The sequence below is a fragment of the Lates calcarifer genome, linkage group LG1 (genome assembly GCF_001640805.2).
Source record: "Lates calcarifer isolate ASB-BC8 linkage group LG1, TLL_Latcal_v3, whole genome shotgun sequence".
NCBI classification, from domain to species: Eukaryota; Metazoa; Chordata; class Actinopteri; family Centropomidae; genus Lates; species Lates calcarifer.
Genome location: NC_066833.1, coordinates 9059178 through 9085506, shown reverse-complemented (window position 1 = coordinate 9085506; position 26329 = coordinate 9059178). Strand labels below are relative to the sequence as shown.

At 40.9% G+C, this 26329-nt stretch overlaps 1 protein-coding gene across 5 annotated transcripts in view; it reads left to right on the top strand.

Annotated features, from left to right (window-relative positions):
* pcbp3 (poly(rC) binding protein 3) overlaps positions 1-25149 on the top strand; it is a 48985-nt gene extending 23836 nt beyond the window's left edge. For 2 of the 5 annotated variants that reach the window (XM_018683177.2, XM_018683178.2), the window contains exons 6-17: positions 10971-11133; positions 12972-12995; positions 13124-13156; positions 13326-13442; positions 13740-13871; positions 14884-15012; positions 16246-16320; positions 18039-18080; positions 19053-19131; positions 20052-20104; positions 20571-20740; positions 21571-22275. In XM_018683177.2, coding sequence (XP_018538693.1) covers positions 11059-11133; positions 12972-12995; positions 13124-13156; positions 13326-13442; positions 13740-13871; positions 14884-15012; positions 16246-16320; positions 18039-18080; positions 19053-19131; positions 20052-20104; positions 20571-20740; positions 21571-21625 — 984 coding nt within the window. In that variant the 5' untranslated portion in view covers positions 10971-11058 and the 3' untranslated portion in view covers positions 21626-22275. Of the gene's footprint in view, positions 1-10970; positions 11134-12971; positions 12996-13123; positions 13157-13325; positions 13443-13739; positions 13872-14883; positions 15013-16245; positions 16321-18038; positions 18081-19052; positions 19132-20051; positions 20105-20570; positions 20741-21570; positions 22276-22890 lie in introns of those variants that run through there. The other 3 variants (XM_018683182.2, XM_018683181.2, XM_018683180.2) reach the window with 3 other exon arrangements.
* Positions 25150-26329: the final 1180 nt, after the last annotated feature.

Sequence of the window (26329 nt, the reverse complement as noted above, 5' to 3'; positions counted from 1 at the left end):
ACGTCAGCAGCTTGACTCAGTTGACACACATCAGTTGACGCCCATAGACCAGACTGGATGTGTCACAAATTAGTGCTTTTCTAGAGAGTTGACAGATGTCATCGCAGGTTGACGTGCATCAAGCCGGTGTGGGCTTCCATTGAAAACAATGGATACGGATGTTTCAGCTTATGTTGTACACTGGTGTGTGTTGCCTTTAATTCTTCAAACAAGAGGAGATTGACAGTGGTCTATGGCTGTGGGAAAACACAAATTGTCAGTTCACACATTGTAGATTTTTTTGAGTATAGTTGCATCTCAGCTGCATAACTTTAAATGGAAGTATTTTAATTGCGGAGAAGTGTCTCCAGATGCTAAACTGTAGACCATTGCGAAACACTGTGGAGGTCTTCATGATCTGGACTATTTGAGTGCGCATGAAGTCTAGTAAATATTACCAAATACACCAGCTGAATCTGAGCGCACAGAATGCTCCTGTATACCTTAGTGTTCGTCCTGTTGCTTCTATAAGAAGTGAAATCATCAGTAAAGTGTGCCATCGTATATGCCCAAGCCATAACATCTATCCATAGAGCTTTTTCCAGAACTCTTAACAGTTTCTTTTTGTAAACTACAACCTTTTCTCTTGATCATTGACAAGGAAACATGTCTGCCACTATACAGATGATTTTCTTGTCTTGACTTGTGCTCATTGGTCTACCAACTGCCATTTTCTAGTTTTCCTGTATCCTGTTTTTTTAAACCTTTTTCTTTTACTTACCTTCATGATCTTCTTCACTTGCATGGTGACCTCTTTACTCCTCATATTGACAGACAACTCCTCCTCAGTCTAAATGTCAACCCTCATTCAACTCTGAGTCACAACTGTGCAGAAACTAATGTTGAAACGACACACAGCTGCCCAAGAAACATTTAGTAGCCATGTATCCTGTTGCTTTAGGCGCTGTGTTGTATATCTTTCTCACGCACAGTTCTTTCTATATATAAACCTATTCAAATTAAAGCTGAGGCTTGACACTTGAGTGTAGTATCCATTGTTTTATTTCAAATTGAATGTGCTGAAGCTCAGAGCCTGAAGAACAAAAAATGCATAATTATGGTCTAGACTGTAAATAAGAGTCTTTTGTCCCGACAAATTATACTTTCAGTCTTGACTGATTAAAATAGTGCAGCCGTCATCTTGGGCTAAATAAACTTTTTTTATTCAGCAACAAGCTGTTTCTTTATCGTCACTGTCACACAGACACACAATGACTCCACATCATGTACGTAACGAGGCACAGAAAAAGACTGACTGGAGTTGGGCTACAGGCTGCTGCTGACAGGTTGGCTTCAGTCTGATAAAACAGCTGTACACGCTAAACTGTGGCCTGCTTTAATTAAACAAAGAGCCAGGCTGCAGCTCATTGCCCTTCATTTGTTTCCTGACAATTCACAGTTTTGTAGCCACATGAAATAACCCCATTTGATTGTCCAGTACTTACTGTTTTTCGACGGAAGGATACCATCCTTAACAGAGTGGCAATTATGACCATTATGACAACTATTCAATCACCAAAATGAAATTCTGGCACTGGGTATGTACTTTTGCCCAAAATAATGAACTGAATTGAATATTTAAATATAAGCTGTCCTCCCATGAGCTGCCAGGAAATACAGCATCCATAGAAAGCTGCACTTTTTCACTTTCTCCTTTCATTTTCCTTTTATATAAAGCATCACAGACCAGTGGGATGACAAACATGGTTTGACATGTTAATGGATTTTGAAGGAAAAATGTTCAAACATTCACCTATTGCTTGGAGCTGCTGACATAACTTAAAAATTGATATTGAAAAGGGCAGCGGATGTCATTTGCTTGGTTATTTGTGTGCTCTATCTCCAAAAGCACAGTTTATCATTTGAAAGGAGAAATACATGAAAGCAGCATCTTCCTCCCTTTAATTTCTACATTTAGAGATAATGACAATGGCGATGTGTATATTCTATTTGCATGTATAGGTCCAGAGTGTGTGGAAATTATCAAATAACTAGTAAGTCAGTGGACAGAAAATTCATCTGCAACTATTTTGATAATCAATAAGTCACATTATAGATATTATTATTATTATTATTATTATTATTAAAATTAGTGGTGACAGAAGATTTGAGTCTCTCTCTCCTCTCTCTGGAAGTGATGGGATTTTGTGTCTGCAATCTCTGGTAATGACAATAAAATCCAGACAATCACCCAACCCCAATTTTATGAATAACTGAAAGCCACTGAAGGTTACTGTTTTTGCTGAAAAAGATGGCATTTTGTTTTTTGTCTGAGAATTCGAGAGAGTTCCAACAGTGCTGTGGGCATGTAGGCCAAACAAGGATGGTGCGTTTCAGGAAGTCGTTTTGGGCTCAACGAGTGCATTGTGATTGTCTGTGTTCTTCCTGCTGATCTGTTATAAGTAAACTAATTTCTGTGATTGATCTCTGAAAATGCATGCATGATAAAAAGGTTTGATTGAGAATGAAGTTAGATCCACTGCCTGAAGATCAATGAACAATGCTTCGCCTCTGGAGCAAATGGTCCCAGTTGTAAAGCCATATCTCATCTTCTAAACAAACTCCTGTTAAACAAGAATAACCCCATGTACAGGAAGAAATGATATATTTTAGATTAAGCTGACCTTTCTGCCCCCTCCCCTATTGTTACTCAACCCTTTGCAATGGCCTTCAGAAGAATATCTATCTAAGATGGACATTTCTTTTTTTCTCCCTCAACATGACTCACTGTGATTATTTCCTGCCTTGACCTTCTCAACCTCTCTGAAGAGAGGAGGTTGATATTGTATTAACCCTACGAGGAAAGATAATACCTTAAAGGTCCTCGGAGTGGGGGCCGTACAACTTAACAGTGATATCTAGGCTCATGAGGCAGAAGCACAGGGAGGGTGTTTCTTGATGGTTACTGTCATATTATCCTGTGTTCACAAGCAGCTGCTACAGCATCTTAAATCAGTGAGTGATGAGTAAGATGTTGTTTTCTTGGTTAGCAAAAGTTACAGTTGCCTTTATAGTGCCTGAGCATTACTATTTAATAATACTATTTCATTATTTGTTCAATCTCTGGTGTTAACAGGGGTGAACGCTGCTGAAAAAGCCCCTGTGCAAGGGCAGTAATGTGTGTTAAAAAAACACCATCTGCATTTTAATTTTACCACCTTACCACAGCCAGAGGATTTTCCAGGCAGAGATAATTAATCATGCAACACCCAATGTGATTTGATTAAATCTCAAGACATTTAAGATTGCACCTGAGAGCAGGTCACAACTGGACTGCAGCAGAATGTAGTGTAGTACAGAATATAATTTATCCAACATATCTGACCCTGAACATTTCATATCCACATGAAAACACATGCTGAAACAAATAGTCAATTCATCAGATTACCCATAAAAAAGAAGTCTTTCTCTCCCTCTCTCTCTCTTTTACAATAATTCCTCTAATCAAATACTTGTTCAAGCCATTTATCAAGCAAAAATACCAAACATTTTCTGCTTCCAGCCAAAAGAAAGTGAGAATTTTCTGCATTTCTCAGGTTCATATCAGTTTGAGAGTGTTCGTCAGACAAACTGAGCTCTTGTAAATGGTTATGGATTTTTTTTTATTTAATATTCTTTTTAAACAATTTTCTGACGAAATATTGACATACATAAAAAGACAAAAATAAAAAAAGAATATAACTGAATGATGCATTTGTCTAATGTATCTAAAATGGTTGTGGGCAAATTTGATTAGATCTATAATCAAATGTTAATCCCTCAGTTGGCCTAAAGACAAACTGATGACTGTTGTTTGGTTAATGTGCTGTCTGAAAGCCAGTGAATGCAGCACTGAGGCTCAACCAGTGATGGTTTCATCTTAGAAAAGATTAAGAAACACCAGTTTCAGTTGATTGAACATTGGTGGATTTTCAGGTGTATGATGAAGTTAAATCCAAACACAACACATCTGCAGTTTAGAGTGTGAGGTTCACAACATGTGATTTCTGTTGTTCCTAAAATCTCGCATGCAGGGTCCTCCATCAGTATGGTTACAGCACAACGCATATCTATGACTTACAGACGTCGACAGGAGCAAGTGTTATCGAAGCGAATGGGGAGAAATTAATAAAACAGAAACAGAAAAGCAGCACAATGAGATAAGACCGGGGTTTGCAAGTGCTGTTATTGACTTGGAAAGTAATTGCAAATGTGTTATCTGACAATCAGAAAACACACCGGTGAATGTCTGCAGAGTCCTTAGGCCAAGAAATGGAATCGTTCAATTTCAGAATTGATTAGCGCTCATTCTGTTTGCTTGTAGCACCACAGTAGCATGAAATCACAACTGTATGGTCGTTTGTATGTAGCAAGATAAAGATTAAGGCAGCTTGAACGCTGCTATGATAGTTTTTACCTATGGGTTACTGTACTGAACTCCACAGTGAAGCAAAGCACCGTAGAATGATGCTGGGTTTGTCCAAAAGCATAGAAACGGTGAATTTGGTTACGGGCGACTTTAAGGTCAGTGGTGATGTTTATACATCAAATTAACATCAAAATCAGAGGGGCAGCAGAGAAGCAGATTTTAGCAGCAAGCAGACAGTAGCATCGAGCTACCATGTTTGACGGCTTCGTTGACGGTGTCACTCAGAATATCAAGGCACCCATTTCAACTGTTTGCCATCTCCAGTCCCCCTCCCCTGGTGCCCCCGAGGGGCATCCTAATCTGGGGCACCCATCATGATGTCCTCCGCCAATGTAGAGGTGGACACTTCCCCATGCTGTGGTCAAAGCATGATGTAACGGCTAGACCGGCTCCAGCGTTCGTCCAAATCCGGGAGCATTTTCAGGTTACACGCCAAACATGACGTCATGGGTTGTGATGCATCGCTCACATGACTCCCATGTCTTGGCCAATGGCTCGCCACCTTGGCGTCTCGTCTTAGTGATATGGGGATATAATATTTCAATTCCATTTTGCTAATCTTTTGTTAACAGCTGAAGTGGTGGTCAAGTGTTTGGAGCTGTGAAAGGTAAACACTTCCTAAATAATTATAGATGATGTCAAAAATGAGTTTATTATTACTGTTTCAGGGCCCCGCTGCTTGCCGATTATTTGCATGTATATGTAGTGTGGCATCTTTAGGGGGCAAAAAGATAATCAGAGCAGACAACAAATTTAAAGTTTTCCAGTCAGTCGCCCTGATTGGATGAGATGTTCTGTCTGATCCTGTTCATTTCTGACATCCTTACTACAGAACTATGGATTCACGATTAACAGAAATCACAGGCTTTGCCGTCGACCTTACTGTCTATCTGTATCTCGACTGAATTCTACTGAATATTCCTTTTCTGCTCTGCTGTTTTGTTGCCATGAGATCTTTTCAGTTAACAGAGAAATAGTCATTATTTGCTTGAGTTGAATTGTACAGGCAGATGTGTGTGTTGACTTTTCAGTTGTGGGTGTGTGCAGAGTGTCAGATTTTCTTTGAATGATGGTCTGATATTGTCGATTTGACTTCCATAATGCAACTGCAAAACTGAACCATTTCCATTTATGTGGAAACAGGCAGGGTAGTTAGAGATTAGCTTCGTCAATATTGTGATCTAATGAGCTGCAGGATAGATGTTTGTTCATTGTTAACAATTACCGACAGTGTGTAGAAAATGAGCTTTGTCTTTTCATTGTATTTTTGCGGTCAGACTGAAGAAAAGAGGGGAAACTGTCAGCTAGCATGACTTATTAGCACACACACCAATGAACTGTGTTAGCCCTCCAAGCTAATGCTAGGCGGCAGAGGAACAATGCAAGGAGCCGTCAGCTTGTGATTGTAATTTAGGCTGAGATGTCAACCAGACCGACTGATTGGAGATGACAGGTCAGGGGTAAATGGGGGGGTCTGGCAGGATGGCGGTGGCCGCTTGCAGACATAGCTGCTCTAACAAAAGCCCCCTCAGCATGTGTGACTGCAGATATATTCAGCCTTTCCTTTCTTCTCTCCAACAATTCCCCAAATGCATCAGGGCTGTTAGTGGCTTGGAGACCATTTTGAAATCTTAGAAAGTGCTCTCTTACAGAGGAAAGGTGCAAAGTGGCCACAGTGGCGAGCAGGTGATGTTTAACCCAAACAAAAGGATGACTCTTCCTCTTCAAGGTTATCATCTCACGTCATGTTCTTGACAGGCAAATTCACTTAATTGGTCCTCGGCTATATTTAGAAACACAGCATGCTCTGGTGATCAGGGCGCAGGAAAGCTCAGTGCTCGCTAAAATTCACTGTGACATTTTGAGTATCATTTTCAGCAAAAAGAAGACAAACTACAATAAATAACATTAAACATGATCTAATGAAAAGGGCACTTTGTTCTGAACACTGTAAGGAAGTGTTAGATTTAAAAAGTCTTGTTGTTTCACCAGTAGAGAGACCAACATCATCAGAGTTGCACTGATAAGATGGAGGCGTTCATCTAGATTTTCTCTGTGTCTGTTCAGTACAGAAATTAAAACCCTGAACCCTGTGACAGTACATCATTGACTGACAGTGGTAATGCCCTTTTATATGTGCAATAATATGCAGCATTAAACAGAGCACAAAACTGTGCTTTGACAGCTGGCGTATTCACAGCAAACACTCAGAGACAGATATGTCTTTATGGAGCCAGGACTATCTACGTTTGACGGTGCATATTTTATGATACTGTCAAAATATTTCTTCCTGTGTCAATTCTCTTTATAAACTGTGCAAGAAAAATATCCCGTCCATCCATTGGCTTAATATCTGTGGGATACAGCATTCAGTTTTATTCCAGTACATCAACATATATGCAGCTGACTTTGTCTTAACCGTCTGCTGTCCATCAGTCGTGACCTGCTTCACATGACTGATTGGAATAATGCCACAGAGATTTAGTAATAATTTGCTCTTTAAAGCTTTACATGTTTTATTTTGAAGCAACAGCAACTAATTAATGCCAATGTCTCATAAACCAGTGTCATTACACTACATAACAATCCACCCAACAGTTTTGAACAGCTTTATTCTCTTAGTCATGTTGGATGCTGAAAGAAAAAGTTTTCCTTTTAGTGAAATGTGTTGATTTCCTTTCTTATTGGGAGTTAGCTTAGCTTATCTTACCAGCTTGAAAACTCTAGGTTAATGGGGGATTATATGCCAGCAGGGACTTCGTTCTTGATGGCACCATTTCATTTTAGGCAGCTTTAATAGTTAACATCATACAAACAATCGGAGAGAGATGTATCTGATCAGTCCAAGATTCATTCTGCAGACATACAGCCACAGTCATAAAAAACTATCTTCAGTGACAGGAAGAACCAGGAGTCCTGCAACAGATGGTCTGACCCCCACAGAGATCTGACCTCCTCTACATCATGGAGTCAGTCCAGGATTACACAAAGAGACAGAGGACATTTAGACACCTTGTATCCACTGAAGAAACTGTACACAAGAGTAGCTACCTGCAGAGTGTCTGTGGGAAAGAATGCAAAGGTTTCCAGAGTTATCGTGGGTCAGTTTCTCCAGTGGGAGAAGTGCTAATATCTGTGAAATCCACATGTCAACCATGGGAACTTGCACGGTGGACCACTGCAACAAAAGTTTTATGTAAAAATAAAAGAATGTGTCTGCATCAAAAGGTTTTTATGAACTGGATAAAACGGAGAAAACAGTGTGAAGTGTTTGATAGGAACATCTTTTATTAAAGAATGAACCCTTTTCCAAACTTTCTGGATGTGGCCACATGACCAGAACAGGTAGATAAACTTACCTTTATGTGTTTTTCATTCATAGCAGAGGTCTGGGGGGGGGACTACTGGAAACAAGCATAAGACCGGAGTGGATCTCTGACAAAAACCTGTTGTAGCATTACAACAGAGACGTGTCTGGACCAAGACATTTCCTGTTTGGTCTGGATCACAGTCCAACTTGCTCTGGTGGGATTTGGAGCAATCCTCCTCTATAATAGTAGGGAATGAGATGTTATTTAGGTAAGAGGTAGTGTTGGAGTCAGTCTTCTCTGGGTTATTGAGGGATTTAAAATAATATTGACAATCAGTGGCTCACGTGAGACCTCACTGCACGGTGTTCTTATCGTGTTTACTGACTGGTCATTGTTCTGAGTTTTCAGATGATGTGTAAGTGACCAGATTTGTTGACATATTCAGTGTAATCCGTATTGAGTCAGGTCTGTAGCCGTGGGTGTTGTTATGTATTTGTTGTAACCTTGTAACTTCTTTTTCGAGATTTTTCCTGACACCACCAGACAGGAAGCTCAACCTTATGCAGTAGTGACTAAACATTACAGTCGTCTGTTATATGAAGTGAGGTGAGTCATAGTTGGGGGCATAAACATTAAGAATAGCTGCAGTATGTGTTGTATACTCCACTTCTGGATCATTTTCTTCATATTCCAAACAGAGAGGAATGAGAATTGGCTGCAGCTCTTTATCCTGTGAATATGAAGAGACATAAACTCGACCTCTCCTTCTGTAACAAGCCAGAGTTTTGCTGTTTAAAGCACTTAGTTGTTTAGAAGTTGTTGAGGCCGATAAGCCAGATGACATTAGCTTCTAATATCATTCTCACCCTTGCGTACTGCACTTGGATAAATCTAAATAATAAATAAAGTTTTTACAAAAGTAAAACAGCATGACCACATCACACTGTGCCCTTAAACAGAGTAGTAGCAAGGACACCCATTTAATACTGCATAAATACCCTAATAACAGTTCAGTGCATCACTGGGTTCAGCAGATTAGGACATAAATATGAAGAAAATGATAATACCACGATAAACAATTATCAGACCAAAGGAGATGATGCCAGCCTCCCCCACTGCTTCACAGTCCAAGGTGAACATACATATTAATGCTTCCAGCAAAACAGTTTTTCAGTTTTTCCCTTTAGTTTACTGAAGTTAGCAGATCCCCGGATGGACAGGGTCAAGATGGTTATTTGACACATGAGCTTGTTAGCACCTTAGGTGGCACATCCTGCTGTCTGCCACTTTTAACAAACACAATGTGACCATTAGACCTGGAGCAAGTCAGACGCATTTATATGAGTAGTTTTTAAAAAATGTTTGCTAGTTGCTTTGAAAAAAAGTCCAACACTACACACATCAAACTGGCAGTTTCATTTGTGAGTAATTTGCTTTGACGCTGCATCTACCACTTTTCAGTAACCAACTTAATTTGAATAATATGTGAAATCAGGAGAAGGAAGGGAATTTGTGCCAAATATCAGCTAAATATAATAAATGAATTAATGCTCCTGTTCATGCACCAGTTCACCAGTTGATTTCTGTCCTCAGGAAACAGGAATCAGAAAAGGGACGTCCACAGTGCGAACACAGATACTTCCTGCACACGTCAAGACATTGCTGCAGATCATAAGGCAGTGTGTTGGTACAGAGCCACTAAATATTAACCATTTAGGTGGTCACTGTTCTTTGGACAGATAAGAAGCCAGATGTAAACTGTAATACATTCACTGATAAAACAAGGGACACTGGCACTGCTGTACCTAGATTTTAATGATGTAATGTACCAATTTGAATTAATTACTTGAAGTGTTTGTGTCAAACACCAGGTGGCTTTAAGATCCAACTGTCAAAGCTGTGATGATTGAAAATATCCTCCAGTGTTCCTCCTCTAATCACTGTCAGCCAATGATACATTCTACAAAAATCAAGTATTTACTGCAGTTTCTCCAGTGTCATAAAGCTCCTGTTCTTCTTTCTAATGCGTTGATATATTTTGTTTCTAACACCATATTTGTAGGTAGAGAGGAGGTGAGAGTTTTATTACTTTTTTCCCCGAATGGGCACAAAAATAGCCTAAGGTTCTGTCTGGCTCATTAGAATTAAAATTTGGTCGTAGATGTGAAACCTGTAGCCAAACAAGCCACTAAAAACATGAGGAGAGCCAGACTTTACTCCAACACAGGAGAGATTGGTGAGAATACCTGGGGCTGTTTGTGTCTTTGAAACCGAATGATACACAAAGTCAGCAGGGTGGGTGAGGGCAGCAGGTAGATTATCTGCTGATGACTTGGAATTAACATTTCGGACAGTGAAATGTGAAATGATAACAGCCACAGGGTCAGTCGTGGCCGAGGTCGGTTCTTACTTGGCAGCCGTGCACAAACGCATTCCTTCATCCAGTCTTTTCTCTGTATTGAGACTTAACACAGTAGAAACACATTCCAATGAACAGAGCACCAGGTCATTTCTTATAACTTACTCTACACAAAAACTAACTTTCACTTTTTGGCAAAGTCTTCCATGCATACAGACAGTCCTGTTTGCCTTTTCCTCGGTAGCAAAGTCAAAGGGGAGCAAAGTAATTTGACTAACTGTAATGAGGACACTGGAGGACAGCTTTAATGTCTGACTCATAGAAAAGAGCCTTTTACCGTTAACCACAAAGTGTTCTGGAAGCCATTGTGCTGCACCTTTACAAACATTATTACAAGAAGAGATTCATCTTCAGGAGTTTAGTCAGTGAATTCATTAATGTCATTTAGTTTCATCTCTTGTACAGTCCTCTGGGCACAGTTGTGTTCCTGTAGTGGGCAGTGTGTGTTTCAGATTTTTTACATAGATCATGTACGATGTCGGCACAGCTGCTCCCTCTGTGCACTGTTCATGGGGAAATATTGTGTGGGCGCCTCTTAAAAGTGAGGCCTTGCTGTGTCACATTTGCAGACGCCAGCGTTTTATTTTTAGCCCAGATTTTTGGCTGGAATATCGTCTGCAGCGTGAGCCGCTGTGACCTGCTCCTAAAGCACAAGTGACCACAGGTTTTTTGGAATGCAAACATTTGTGGAAACTCTCATGAAGAACCATAAAATTGTTCTGTACTGTGTGTGTAAAGACATCATACATCATACATCACCGTGTTAACGTGTCTGTGGCGTTGGGTTCGGCAGGTGACTGGCTGGCTGGAATACCGCCCTACTCCTTCTCCTTCTGAGGACATCCCAATCCAGGACTGGTCTTACCCCCCCTCCCCCCAGCATGGAGCCCACCAAAGTCCAATCAGAGGGAGGCCTCAACGTCACCCTGACCATCCGCCTCCTCATGCATGGAAAAGTAAGAATAACACATGGCGACTGTGCCTTCGTTACTTTACATTAAAACATCCAGTCGGACTTCTTGGGAATAAATGACATCTTTGTTGTTATTATTTATTATCTATTATTATTCTAATCATTTCTATTAATAACATTATTAGCATCGTTCAGTACTTCTGTAGCCTGAGCCTGGATCTCTGCTTCCTTTGTTCCTGTTCTTACTTTCATCTAATATATTTTAGCTTCAACATTGACAGACTCTCTACAGAAAAAAAACTCCTCTGTAGAGTGACAGGCTTCTGCTGCAGTGTTCCTCTGCTTTCTGCTCTGCTCAGGGTGTAGTGTGTAACCTTGAAGTGGGCACCGACGTCTGTGTTTTCAGTCTCAACTTTCTGCTTTTTCAAAGTCTGTATAGTTTGTTAAAGGGAAAGGTTTCTGTGTGTTTAATGCCTAAGTCTTAATGGAGGTCTCCTGGCAGGGGGGCGGGGATCCTGCACCTCAACTGGAGGTGACTGGAGCCAACATCTTCTCTTGGTTTGTGTGCCAAAGAATCTGCGGTACAGGAATTCATCCACTGCATGGCTAACCATGCAGGAACTCCAGACTCCGATGACCCACTGATAGTCTGAATAACCCTGCGGCCACACAGGCCCAGAACCTGCCAGAAGACGACTGGGTACGAGGGGGAGGACTTTGGCAGACCCACATCTGTCTCACCTCACACTCAGCAGCTATTGGTTGGGCTGAGTTGGGTATTGGAATATTTTCAGTATGGTCTGTTGGGTGTAGACATGCACCCCAGAGTCAGTTGTGTGTGATGTGTGTTTTTCCACGCCCTCAGATTTATATGCAGTGTACAGTATAAATTGGTTGGATCAGATGTTTGGATGTGGCTGCACGGTGCAGACTGTGAAGCGTGGAGGTGGGAGTGTGCTGAGTGCAAAAGGTAACGGGAGATGATATTTATAGATGCCCCACATTTAATGGTCCACAAATACTGAATGAAAAGATGACTCCTGGACTCAATTTTCCAACACACACACGAGTTTGGAAAGAAAAAAAACATGAAAACTATGATCTGGCCGCAGACTTTAATCCAATATAACACTGTTGGAGTGTTTTAAAGCAGAGAGCAGAGCTACGATACCCCTCCAGCAAAGAGCAGCTGAGGAGAATAACCTGTGAAGGATCTAATCTGTCATCTCATCAGGTTTCAGGGGTGAGTTTAGAGCAGTAAAATGTGCATCTGATTGGGTTTACTGAGTCTAATTGTTAGATGTGAACGATGGCTCAGTGTTTAAGAGCTGAATAACTGTTGTTATAAAGTTGCTGAATGTACAGAAGCAGTCATTTGTGAGTGACTGACTTACACAGCAATAAAACAGATAAAAGCTGATTAAAGGACCTGTACTGAAATTTAAACAAATACTTGAATGAAGCACAGATTCCTTAAAGAATATTTGAGGACAACAACAGACTTTACGTAGCTTGATAGATATAAATGGCTGTCCGGGGGGGGGGGAACCTGGCTCTGTGCAGCAGCTGGCCTGCAGCTTCAACATCACAATGGATGTAACCCTCAGAGTCACCGAGCAGACGTCAGGGAGTGTTGACGCTCGCAGCCAGCGCTGCCCCTCTGCCCTTTCCTCACTGTGCCACACCGAGCTGATGAAGAGTGATTACGTGCATATGAAAAGTGTGGCCCTCGACACCTCCATGTGGCTGTGGGTCCTCTGCATGCACCTGCACTGTTTTCCACCTTGCACAGGGAAAAAAAGCAGTTTTACTACCACACATTTACCCTGTAGGTTCTTTAATGAATCATAATTGTTTTCTCTTTTTCATGTTTTATTCCAGGAGGTTGGAAGTATAATTGGAAAGGTATGTATTTTTATTAAATCACTCATGTTTCTGCTCATACTCACACTTGTGAAAAAAGAATTTATGTCATATCAAACCCTGCTTCAGTTATTTTTAGATTTTTGATTACTGTTTTGCTTTTTTTCCAGAAAGGGGAAACAGTAAAAAAGATGCGAGAAGAGGTGAGTTTCAGCATCATTTCAAATATGACAAAACCCAAAATATTTACACTTTACACACAGTACACATAGGTCGAAATCTGTATTAAATGTGGCTTCGGGTTTGTCAGTGATCAACAGATTCACATCACCTATATTGACTCCATCAGCGATGTGCGTGTTGTTTTTCCAGAGCGGAGCGCGGATCAATATTTCCGAGGGCAACTGTCCAGAGAGGATTGTCACCATCACTGGACCAACAGACACCATCTTCAAGGCTTTTGCCATGATTGCCTACAAGTTTGAAGAGGTATGATCAGATGGCGGCAGCAGTTTTCCCTATATGACGTATGTATGTTCTTTAACAAGCGGTCAGTTTAGCTCATAGACACACGCACTCATTGTGACGGTTATTGGTATCACTTGATTGTAACTGGTGAATTTAAATCGCCTCATAGAGGACTCACAGGAGTCCTCTGTGACCTGTGTGAGTTCAGGCCTTTCTGACCAAGGTGCTCATTATTTACAGACGAACCTCGCCGCTCTTCTCGGGCGTGCTGAGAAAATATTACCCTTGCAAAATGAAATGTATGTTCTCATTTTCCAGGACATAATCAATTCCATGAGCAACAGCCCAGCGACCAGCAAGCCCCCCGTCACCTTAAGGCTTGTAGTGCCAGCCAGCCAGTGTGGATCCCTCATAGGAAAAGGAGGCTCCAAAATAAAAGAAATGAGAGAGGTATGATATGGAAATAAGAGAGTCTGTGATTTTCTCATTTTTGTTTCTTCGTGCAAGACAAACAGAAACGCAGACATTCTCCTCAAATCATTAGATCCAAGGCTAATTATGAAAACTGATTCACTGTTTGATTATTGCCACTTTTATATGAACTGATAATGTAATATCTGTAATATTCAGAATAAATGTCTGACTTTGCAGCTATAACATCACAACTCCAGTTTAATTAGCACAAGCCCATTCAACTGTGACTTTTTATTTGCTTGTTCTGTTTTTTCCAGATATTTTTTTATTATTATTATTTATTTTACCAGTCAGGAACTATGAGTTAAATCACTGATGAGCCCACAGTCTACAGCCATGCTAGCAGCAATTTTAAAAACGTTTAATAGTCCTGTTTGCTGACATCTTCCCCACTTGGTGCAGCAGTGGTGTAAGGTGGGGCTACAAATCCAACAAACCACACTCGACTGCACTCAGTGTGTGGTCATAGGGCATAGAAATGTCAAGGAATCAGCAAAGTGTGTCTGAGTCATCTGGGAGCCATGAATTAAATCAAAAGAAATAAAAAAATTGTTGAGATATTGCCTAAATGTGGCTAAAAATACAAGAAGCCTGAATAAAGGCTGGGCAACAGCATCCAGAAGCCAAAGGCATTTGCTGTCTCTGAATAATCACTGTTGAAAGAGTGGGAGAGCACTTTACCTACCTACCTCCTACCTTCAGATGATTAGATGAAGTCTGAAAAACTGTGGAGACAAAGGCAGATGTGTGTTACTCTGGTAACAGCAGCATGTTGTGCTCTCAGATGGACCATCAGCGTATTTATCCTGGAGTTCTTTGATAGGTTGATAGATGATTAGAGTCTTTTATTCAGCCTGTGCCAGGAGGAGGTTATTGATAAAGGCTGACACTGGCAGAGGAAGTATTTCCAACCCTTCACGGCTCTGTGAGGTAGAACTGAATGCTGTCAACATTGTCAAGTCCCTTAAGGTCCCTCACTCTACTTCAGTCCACAGGGGCCCAGGTTCAGGTGGCCGGGGACATGCTGCCCAACTCCACAGAACGTGCAGTGACAATCTCCGGGACCCCAGAAGCCATCATCCAGTGTGTCAAACAAATCTGTGTGGTAATGCTGGAGGTAGGGTATGTCAAGAATCAGGAGAAAGGTTTAAACCCATGCAGCCGTGCACTTTACGTAGTGGTATTCACTGCTGCAAAACACATTTTCTCAGGAATCGATTTTTGGAATGGAACTAAAATGTTTTGTTTCGCAAAAATGTTAAGCTTTCTTTTTCCTTCACCAAAAGTGAGGCTAGTCGGGGTCAGAAACACCTGGCAGCTGTTATCTATAAATGTCAACTTGACGAGCAATCTTCTTGCGTAATAGAGGTCCTATTGAGGGCAATTTGTGTCCTGCTGTGGAGTTTCCATTTTGTTTTTCTAAGTGCCGTACGAAGACTTGATGACGAGGGCAGAGACGTCTTGTCACAGACTTGGATAGGCAATAGAAAGGATTTATTTGTGCGGTAACTGCTTCAAGAGTAATGATTAAAATCATCAGATAAGACAAAGTCATCGTAGTTACAATTAGTCAAGAACTGTCAGCTTGTTTGTGTTCCATGAGGAACAGCATCGCTGCATCTTCATACTGTATTTGAAGCACATACTGCACATAAGTGGATACTCCTCCTCCCTCTACAGAGGAAATCTGATTACGCCCTCTCCACTGTCTTGAACAGCCTTGTTTCTGCAGCGCAGCGTGAATCAATATCTCTGTCATTATAGTGAGCTTGCAAACTGGAACTCCTCAGCTCTCTCAGTGAAACCACCTCCCTGCTGTATCATACACTTGCAAAGAAAACCCAGACGTGGTGGTGCATTTAATCCATGATCATCACGCTTGTCTGTGAATGCAGATGAAGTACTCTACTTTAAAGACATAGTTTGACATTTTGGGAAATGTGCTGGTTAGCTGTCTCGCCGAGAATTAGATGAGAAGATCAATAGCACCGTCTGTCAACGGCCTGTAGCCGCTTAGCTTAGTTTAGCATAAAGCAGGAGGAAAAACTAGCATGGCTCCATTAGGAGGCAACAAAATCTATTTACCACTTCATTAGTTTAATCCACACAAAAGCAGGATTGTTTAGAAGTTACACACTGTGACTTTACTGAGCAGCAACCTGAAAATGGACAGAGTGGTATCAGTCTTAGCTTCAGACAGAACCAGGTTAGCTCATACCCCTCGTCTTCTGTCTTTATTACAAAGCTAAGCTAACTGGCTGCTGGTAGTAGCTTCATATCCTTTTTCAAATACATCAGGACCATGGCCGGCCTCAGACTGACTCTGCCTCTTCTTTCTCTTCTTCCCTAGTCCCCACCTAAAGGTGCCACCATCCCTTATCGCCCAAAGCCGGCCTCCACCCCAGTCATTTTTTCTGGCGGCCAGGTAAGAGCTGAGCTAGCTTTAGCTTGTTAGTTTTTGTGCCGACAGCCAACCTGAGACTTTTACTGCAGAATCAGCCTCTGCCTGTTACCACAAGGCTTTTTATTTTCATATGTGTGCCACCACAACCCTTTTGCAAATGAGGCTGCCCTCATTGGGAAAATTACACTATTAGTTGTTCAGACACTAAAATAACTTGTTGTTGCACATGCAAATGATGACTGTCCACTCTCAGAAGCAGTGTGACATTATTATAATGCCTCACAAAGTCTCAGGGAGGTCAGCCAGAGTCGGTTTGATGTGTGTCTCCCTGTCTTCCTGCAGGCGGGAGGGAGGGAGCTGTACCTGTGAGCACCACACTGTTTGATTCAGCAACAATGACATTAGTCTCAGTAAGAATGCAGGGCACATCCAGCTAATGCAGATGATTCAGCTGCAGATCTGGGCTAAAAGCTTCTGAATGCATTTGGCCAACAAAGAGATAAATATGAGAAACACAGCCTCTAACTACCTAATGAGTCCAATTTGGACGCCTGTCTTTTTTCTGGATATGTATAAATATTACCTTTGAATGATCAGTTTTGTTTGGACCGTGTACAGTGTGTTGAGATTACGGTTATTTTTGAAAGTTTAGTTTGTGATGGCGTCTCTTTGGATTGCATCACATTGTGCAGATGTTCCTGACACAGGTACAAAAATACGTTAACTTCAGTTTAACTGTCTGGAGTCTGTAGTGGGTTTTTAAACATCAACATTTGTTTTCTTTATAGACTCAAATTTGTGAATTAAAGATGAAACTCAGAAATCATGTCAAGGTCCAAAGATGCATTGCCAAGTGGCGGTGGAGGCAATTTGTATGCATTTTAAGTCCTGTGCACTCACTGAGCATTTTATTAGGAACACTGTACTGTTACTGTCAAACAGCCTCAGTTCTAGACTCTACAAGACCCATCCAAAAGGTTTTCTCCTGGATTCAGATCTGGTTCATGTAAACAGTTTTTCCTTTGTGACACGGAGCATAATCCTGCTAGAAGTAGCCTGTAGAAGATGGTAAATAAATGGAGCCCAAACTGTGCCACGAAAACATTCCCCTACACCTTTACACCACCACCATCACCAGCCTGGACTGTTGGACTGTCCATGGATTCATGGACTCTACCATCTGCTGCCTCAGACCAGGCTACGTTCTTCCAGTCTTCAGTCGTCCAGTCTCAGATGTTCTGGGCTGACAGGAGTCTAACCCAACGTGGTCTTCAGCTCTTATCGGCCTGTTGTTGCCCATCTCTGTAAAGGTTCAATGTGTTGTTCATGTTTTCCTGCTCAATATAAAGAGCAGTTATCTGAGTTACTGTAGAGTTTCTGTCCGCTCCAACCAGTCTCAAATCAGAGGGGTGTTTGTGCTGCAGAAGTGCTGGTGCAGGTGTTCCTAATAAAGTGAGCAGTGATAGTACAGTAATCCTGCCTGCCAGTCATGGAAATGGTCAGTTATGCATTCATTTATTATATAATCGAGCACTGATTTCTAAGACTTCACATCGACATATTACATCCTGTGTATGTTCCTGTCTTGGATATGATAATAAGAATCATGATGAGTATAGTATTCACTGCAGTCATCATGCTTTATGGTCATTGAAGCTGAAAATGTCAACAGCTGATTTGTTGTTTGTGTTGTATAAGATGCTAAAATCAGCTGTTTCTTGTGTTTTTCATCTCCCCAGGCCTACACAATTCAGGGACAGTACGCCATACCACACCCAGATGTGAGTTCTTAGTCTCTTCTCAATTATGTGTCATAAAAATGGTCGCAGCCATTTGATTACCTTTGAAGTTATTAGTCTTGAATCATGACTTCCAGAATCACCGTCCTCATAGTTTATGGTTGGGCTGCAGCTCAACCACGGGAAAGATCTCTCACCAGATCTGGTTGATGACAAAACTGTAGCTTCCAGTGATAATGATAAAGGTAAAGTCAGTAACGGACATTTTGATGGAGACACCCCTTTAATTCCAGCTGACCACATAGTCTCCATTAATAATCTGCCTTCATCTGTCCTTGTCATGAGAGAATCTCAGGACCTACCTTGTGTCAGATCCACTAATTCAAAGTTGGGAAGTGATTGATGCCGGTGGAGGTGGTGGTTGACGGTACAATCACTCAAGCACAGGCTTGACACCTTCTTCCACCTCCTTAAAACTCCTCTCAAAAAGGAGAAGGAGGCTTGAAAGCATCCGTCTTCCCTCATTCCTGATGGAAATGATACACAGCGGGGGGGGACGGACATGTCTGTGACCACGTCAGGGGGGGTAAATGGCTGCTCTGACAGGCATGTAAAACCACAGGTTCCCTGTTTCTGAGTTGTAAGTGCGAACTAGAGGGACACATGATAATCGAGGGGGAAAGTGGAGATGACAGGATTTCCTGCATTTGGTTAATGTGCTCGTGAGTGGAGTTGTGTCTCTTTCTACATTTTATAACTAAAATAAATACGTTGGAGTATGTGACAGGGAAATAGGTACAAAATAATCAAACTACCGAGCACTTTTTAACTCCATTACAGACGATCACCCTCTCTCCGTGTCTCTGTCTCTCTTCCTTTTTTATCCTCCACCACCTTGTGTCGTGACCTCCTTCTCCTCACCATTTCTTCACTCTAGTTTTGGTTGGCTTCATTTCTCGGTGTGACCTGTGTATCAGTAACCTCTTAGTTCTACTTTCCCTCCTAACCCTTCAGCAGTTGACCAAGCTCCACCAGTTGGCTATGCAGCAAACCCCCTTTACCCCTCTCGGACAGACCACCCCTGCTTTCCCTGGTACGTACCCACAAGGCCCTTTAGATTCTTCCTTCTCTTTGCATCCAGAGAAACATTTTTCTCTTCCCCTACCTTGCACCTTATCTCTCTTTTGGCACAGCATGACTCGGCCCCTGTGGTTTCTCTTTTTCTTTGATTTTTTTTCATGTATATTTTCTCTTGGCTCTGTCTGATAATATGCCAGTGAAAGGCAAAAAAAAAAGTGACACTGGGCTTCACTTTAAAATAGTGTAAAGAGAAATTACATTATTACTTGGTAACGGGATACATTATTCCTCCAACACATTTTAGGTTGTTTTATTTTCCATTACAGATGAAATCTTCAGTGAAATAGCTTGGCCACATTGTACTGTAATAACCAAATGAATATCTGAATGAATATCTGAACAGACCTTGGTACATGCTTGTCTGCCTGTGTCACGTCCTGCATATGCTCTTGCAAAGACCAGCTGAAGGTCACATGAATAAACACAGTAATGTTTGATTCTTTTTTTTCCACCGCTTTGATCCGAGAGGATGTGGCAGTTTAGTTTCCAGTGGAATGATTTATTGAATCAACAAGGGGTCTTCAAAAAATGTGCTCTCTTTAAGTGTGTTCTGGGCTGTCTTTTGTCACATCCTGTTGACACTTTGATATTTTGGGAAATGCACTTAATCGCTTTCTTGCCAAGAGTTAAATAAGAAGATCAATACCACTCTAATGCTAAATTACAGCTGACAGCCGGTTAGCTTAGGTTAGCAAAAAGCCTAGAAATACTGGGGCAACAGCCTGGTTAAAAACCTTTAAAGCTAAGAGCTAACCAGCTCGGCAAACAAGTGAGTAAATATATTTCCCAAAATGACAAAAATATTCTTTCCAGCTCCGTTAAAGTGACTTTAAATCCGACTCTCCTTTCTGATCCCATTGCTCCTGAACTCAGGTTTGGATGCCAGTCCACCAGCCAGCACCCACGAACTCACCATTCCTAATGATGTGAGTAACGCTGGAGAGGTTAGAAGTGAGACAGCTTCAAATTATGGAACTTTCAATTGGTTATTCATATCTGAATTCAGATGACGTGCAGAAGAGTTTTCACAGGGTGAATCGCAGCTTCAGTTGTTAATTAAATGATAAGAAAACATTTGGAAATAGTAGCACTGAGATCAAGCTTTGTAATATTATATGAACAAATGATTGACAACATCACCAACAATGATCTTCCAGACTTCATTTCCTATTTGGCACAGCAGAGTACCCTCAATCAGCTGATTTACTGACCATGCTGTCATTAATCTAACTTCATTTCCTAAATGATGGGATTTAAATTAAACCCCAGACCATTTCATAACCCATTAAACCTCCTTTTTAACTTCAGATGTATTAGGTATTAAGTGGAAATGTGTGCAGACAGCACAGAGGTTTCCAGGCTTCATGTTCAAAGATCTCTGCTCTTTTCCAGCTAATAGGCTGCATTATTGGACGCCAGGGAACCAAAATAAATGAGATTCGACAGATGTCTGGGGCGCAGATCAAAATTGCAAACGCCATGGAGGGCTCGTCTGAGCGCCAGATCACCATCACAGGGACCCCCGCTAACATCAGCCTGGCCCAGTATCTCATCAATGCAAGGTAACCTTTTAACTCTTAACTGCTGGACTCCGGCTCAATTTAAAACATAAAAGTAACGCCTGAGTGACCGTGTTTGTAGAAAACCGTCTGTGATTGTGATGTTTTGACACTCACGACACTGATACTCTGGTGAGCTGCCAGAAAATGTGCGATATCTGTGAGGTTTTTGACGAGCGGCAGATAACCCATGAATAATGTGGCCGTTCATGTTTTTTTTCTCAGTTGTTCTTATTCACTTTTGCCCCTTATTTCCACTCGAGTGCAGGCATTAAAATGCATTAAGTTTCTCCAAGCTCACTCTTTGCACCTAAGTGGCTCATGGGAGCAATGCCAGCTCGTGAGACAAGTACGCTGTGTCTTTGAACAGAATCTGCAGATTAGAAAACTGGATGATCGATAAGTGAATCACAAAATGATCAACGCCTAACTCAGTTTGCAAAGTTTACAGCCAAATTGTTCACAATGAATCTGAAAACCTGTGAATACAGCCTCAGCAGTGTGTGTTGACTCCAAGATCAAATGCTTTTTATTATGTTATCTGTATCATCTTTATTATATTCTCTTACTGTTATTGTTAAGATATTATATTCCTCAGTAAAATTCAGTGAACATTGTTTAATTTAAATTTTGCTTCACTCTCCCTGAAACCTCTAATTCATCACCAGCAAAGAAAATAAACGTATTATCCACAGCTCTGAGAAAACCTGTTATTTGCTTTAGAGCAGGAAAACCCACAGGATTTTATGTCTTTGACCTCTTAAGGGGGATTTCACAGAACAGTCCAACAGACAAAACTAATCCCAACTGCTTTCCCACAACTCCGATGGCAGGTTCAGGGACGTGGCTGCCATGTGGAATGACCCCTCGTCTATGACAACATCCTGAAGTCACCCCCAAATCTGGTTCTCTTTTCAGAAGCTAACACCAAAACCGCCGCTTCACAATTAACCACTATGTTGTTGTCCCATGGAACCTCCCCTAGAGTCCCTTGGTTGTGCATAAGACTTTAGCGTTAGCCTGTGGGAGATCTGTAGTAAAAGTCACATGACCAAACGCTGGGGTTTGTTTAAAATTGATGTAGCCAGTGTATTGTTAAAAAGCACGTTTGACTTTCTGGGAAATACAGTTATTAGTTTATTGTTTTACTTAGATAAGATCAATACCACTTTCATCTCTGCCAGTTTGCTACGAAGCTAGCTCCAGGAGATGGTTAGCTTAGCTTAGCTTAGCTTAGCAAAGGATGGAAAAGGGTGAAACCGTTTGCCTGGTCTGTGTTTTTAGATGAATTCAGATTTTGCGACTTTTAAGGTCTTTTCACAAACAGAATAACGCAAATATAGAGCGCGAAAAAGTGAGATACTCGATACTCGATACTCGATACTCGTGCGAATATTCAGAAGCTAAAGCTCCACTGCGGCTGGTTGTGGACATATGTTTTAGGATGTTTGTGGGACAGTTTGATGTCCTGTTGGGGATGCAACTGCTACATTTGATGAGGCAGGAGACCAATGACCAGGATCCTTTGACTAAGCTAAGCTAAGCTAAGCTAAGCTAACTATCGACTGTTACTTCCCAAAATGTCAAACTACTCCTTTAAGTATTTATTTAGCATGCTTCATTCCAAGAATAATGTTGTATTTCTTTCTGTCATTACTATATTAGATAAATCTGCCTCTCAAATCCTATTGTGTCATTGTATGGAAAGAGTAAAACTAATAAATAAAAATGGAAAATTTAAAAAAAGCAAAGAAAAAAGAGCGAACGCGACTGCCACCAAGCAATGCTGTCAGAGGGAAGAGTGATGTGATGCCTCTGTCAGGGAACAACACCTTATATTAGATGTTTCATGACGCCATCATGTTTTTTTTGTTGTTGTTTTTTCAGTCCACTGCATGGCTTCACGAGGGCGTTGGTATTGCATGATTATTGTACCATATTTTTAGAGGCTAAGAGGTTTAATGTGAACGTGTGCAATGAAAATATGGTGAGTTTAAAAAGGTGCCAGCAGCAGATTGAAGCACAAAGCAGCCATTGCAGCATAACTTTCACTTTCAAGCGAAAGTTCTTCTTTCACAGTTGTTTTATTTTCTCTGTCTCCTCCCTCCTCCCTCCTCCTCCTCCTCCACCCCGTCTTCCCTGAACTGTTCTAGGCTGACGTCTGAAGTCACTGGAATGGGCACACTCTAATTTCTACCCATCTTCCCTCAGTGCATCACATGACCCTTGAGCTTATGGCATTGCACCTAGTTTATTTATTTCTCTGTGTTTGACAGTCCTGATATTTAAGTGACTTTAACTTTTTATCATTTCTAGTATTTACTGTAAACATGTGTATCTGCACTGTTAGGATTCTCCACACCTATCTGAAACCCTGCTGTCTCTGTTTCTGAAAGGTCTCTTTACTTTTTTGACACTCTAGTACCTTTCATTGCATTTCATGCGCTGCACTGCTTTCTTTTACCTCACACATCACTTTACTTTTTCTTCTGTTTTTTGGGGCTCTGCAGGCACCTGAACATTTATGCAAAGTAAAGATTAGTGTAGTAATTTAAACCGAGGTTGTCCCTCCTCTCCCCCCACAATTTTATACAATGACACATTTTCTCCTCCACGTTTAGACGACGGCAGAGAGTGCATTACTCTCCACAAATCTTCAAAACTCGATTCTTTACTCCAGATTATTTCATGCTGGTTTCATGACTGATGAAATGAGTGTTTTCCTGTGTGCCTGTTTGTCTCAGTGCTGTACGTCCACTTTAAGATTGATCTGCATGACGCACAAAAACCTACTGAATTTCAAACTCATTTTAAAATGAATCATGTCGAGATGGAGACTGGATGGTGAGAGGGAACGGAGTAAGCTATGAACAGTCTTATTTATGATCTGGATGTGTCACTCTGACTTCAGTTTGACATTACCTCAGCGGTATAGGCCAGTAAACATCCGCTCTAATGCATAAATAGCAGTCTCTCCGAGGTTCGTGTGAAACCGACGGAAAGGTTAGATGGCAAAATGAAAAGTCAAGTAAATGACTGAAATACAGATGCATGTTATTATAATAATACACCTCATTTTATTCACCTATATGTACAAAGTATACGAGGCGTCCGTCTGGGAATTGTCTAGTGTGTGTTTTTAGCTGGTTTTCAGTGTGTGTCAGAAAAGCTGACGAACTCCTGTGAATGAAGACTCTCATTCTTTTCCCCACAGACAGAAACACTGAAAATGATGTGTGTTTCTGGTCAGCATGTACACACACAGAGGCATGTAGAAGACATATTCTTTAACACCTACAATGAATCAGTCATTGGTTTTGCAGGTGTGTTGTACATATACCTGTACTGTATCTCCACAGTCCAGACACCCAACACCAGGCCCAGTCATTGAAACTAAAGCTGAATGTATTTCAATGTGTTTTAATTGCTGACATTTACACGTCATTTTTAAATGAGTACAGGAGAAGATGCAGAGTGAACAGGTGGTTTTCAATTTTATAAAGTCCAACTGGAGTCTGTTACAGATGACGTATTTAAAACTATAATCCATAGTTTATTACACTACATACATGCGATGTTATGTAATCTGATTATATTCAATGTTGAATATAAAACATGAACTTTCTTGTTATTTCTGCAAAGATATAAATGGGTGCAGCTTGACATTAAACACAACCCTCCAACATGTGTTATATTAATCTGATGGCTGACTCGTTTTAATCCACATTACCATAACACATATTTCCTGGATACGCGTTGCTCCAATACTAATTATTCAAATAACGTTTGGGGAACATTATTTGTGTCGTAGGCTCAGGTACTTGGCTTTTGGTTATGAATGATTATACACAGGCTCTGGACTCTTTGCTTCATGTCGTGTATGTAAATCTGTACTTTATCACTCATCTGGCTGCATCCAGATGTTCTTCAGATGAACAAACTGAGGAACGGCTGATTGAGGGCTTTTAAAACGTCGCTACAGAATCTGATCAGTAAAGTAGTTTTTAATATCTCCTGTCAAACGCACACTGATGCCTGTGTCGACCATGATCCAGTCATACTATTTTACAAACTTTACAAACATCTCAGTTTCTTTCTTTCTTTTTTTTTTGATCGTCATACATCTTTTCATTTTCATGGCGTCGCTCATGTTCTCATCGACCTGCCGTGCTGTGTTAAGGCCAACACCGCTTTGTGTTGCTGTTGTCGTTTCAGTGATACATTAACACTTTTTTGTTACTGTGCTAGAGCAGCAAAAAATTAAAGGTTAGCGCTGAGGTGATATTAAAGAAGTCATGTTTATGTTTGATCATTTGCTTCATGAAGGTCTGTACTGGATTTATTATTTACCGAGGTTGATTCTGAAATGTTTTGTAAAAACAAGAGAATAAAGTTTGTGTTTTTTCCCTTGACTTGGACATCACTGTCATCTTCTTCAAGTTCTGTCTTTGTTTTGTAGTGTTGGAGATGTGTCATCATTATTACAGAAGCTACAAACTCATGTTTTATTTATTTGACTGATGAGGCACTGCCACTCATCTGATGCTTACAGACGAGACTATTTTTGAGATATTGAATGTGTTGAAGTTTCAGTTTCACTACACTTTTTTTTTTTTTTTGGTTAAATTTCAAAATAAAAATTAAACATTTAACAAATTACTTGGTGAAATGTGTATTTTTCTAAATAAATATTTAACATTTTAGGGTCCTAGACTTCAGGTAGAGCTTCTCTCTTTCTGCCAGTAGAGGGCAGGAATCAGCCCTTGAAGTCGACTTTAACCTCAGTTTGTTTTGTAGTGTAACATCAGCCAAAGAGTTAAATTAAAGGCTGTTTTACATATGGTGTAACGTGTATGGAACCAGTATGTTTTGGTTTGTTTGAGTAGCTAATGCAAAGACGTGAGTATGAGTGAAATATGATGGAACTTGCTTTTAGGAAACGACTCCTTCCTGCAGTCGTGGATCGGCCAGAGAAAAGATAGAAAGGTTGGATCAGAAAGTCTTTCCAAAGTCCTGACTGAGTGACATTAAACCGATCTAATACACTGATATTTGATTTGTTCTGATTTCTGCTGCTTTCCTTTTTATCCCCACCACAGGAAGTATCTCACACAGTGACAGAACCGTACCCTTGTGTCTTGCTCAAGGGCGTCTCAGCAGGGTGGCATCGCACAGGCAGCATATACCTGGGTCTGTTTGAAGGAGGTTTTTTTTCACCTGAACACTCTGTAAGACTGATTCCAAAGAAAGAACCAAAATAACCCTGCATGAGATCAGTTTGTTAATGTTTCTACTCAACTTAATGACCATAAGGTGGAGGAAATCGCTGCAGTAAATCCATGGAATGCACGTTACCGACAGGCTTTCTGGCAATTAAGAGGGTAACTGACTCTTGGGTTCATTTCCCTGAAATACCATAATCTGTGATTGACTCATACTCAGTGAGGCAGCGGTGTCCCACTGTGCCAAACGTTCACAGCCTTTCTCTCAATGAACCTTAGTCAAAACTGATGGGAAAGGCAGTTTCCTTGTAATCCCAAAAGGCTGTTACTGTCAGGGTTTTAAAGGTGTTTGGTTTGTAATCTGTCAGCG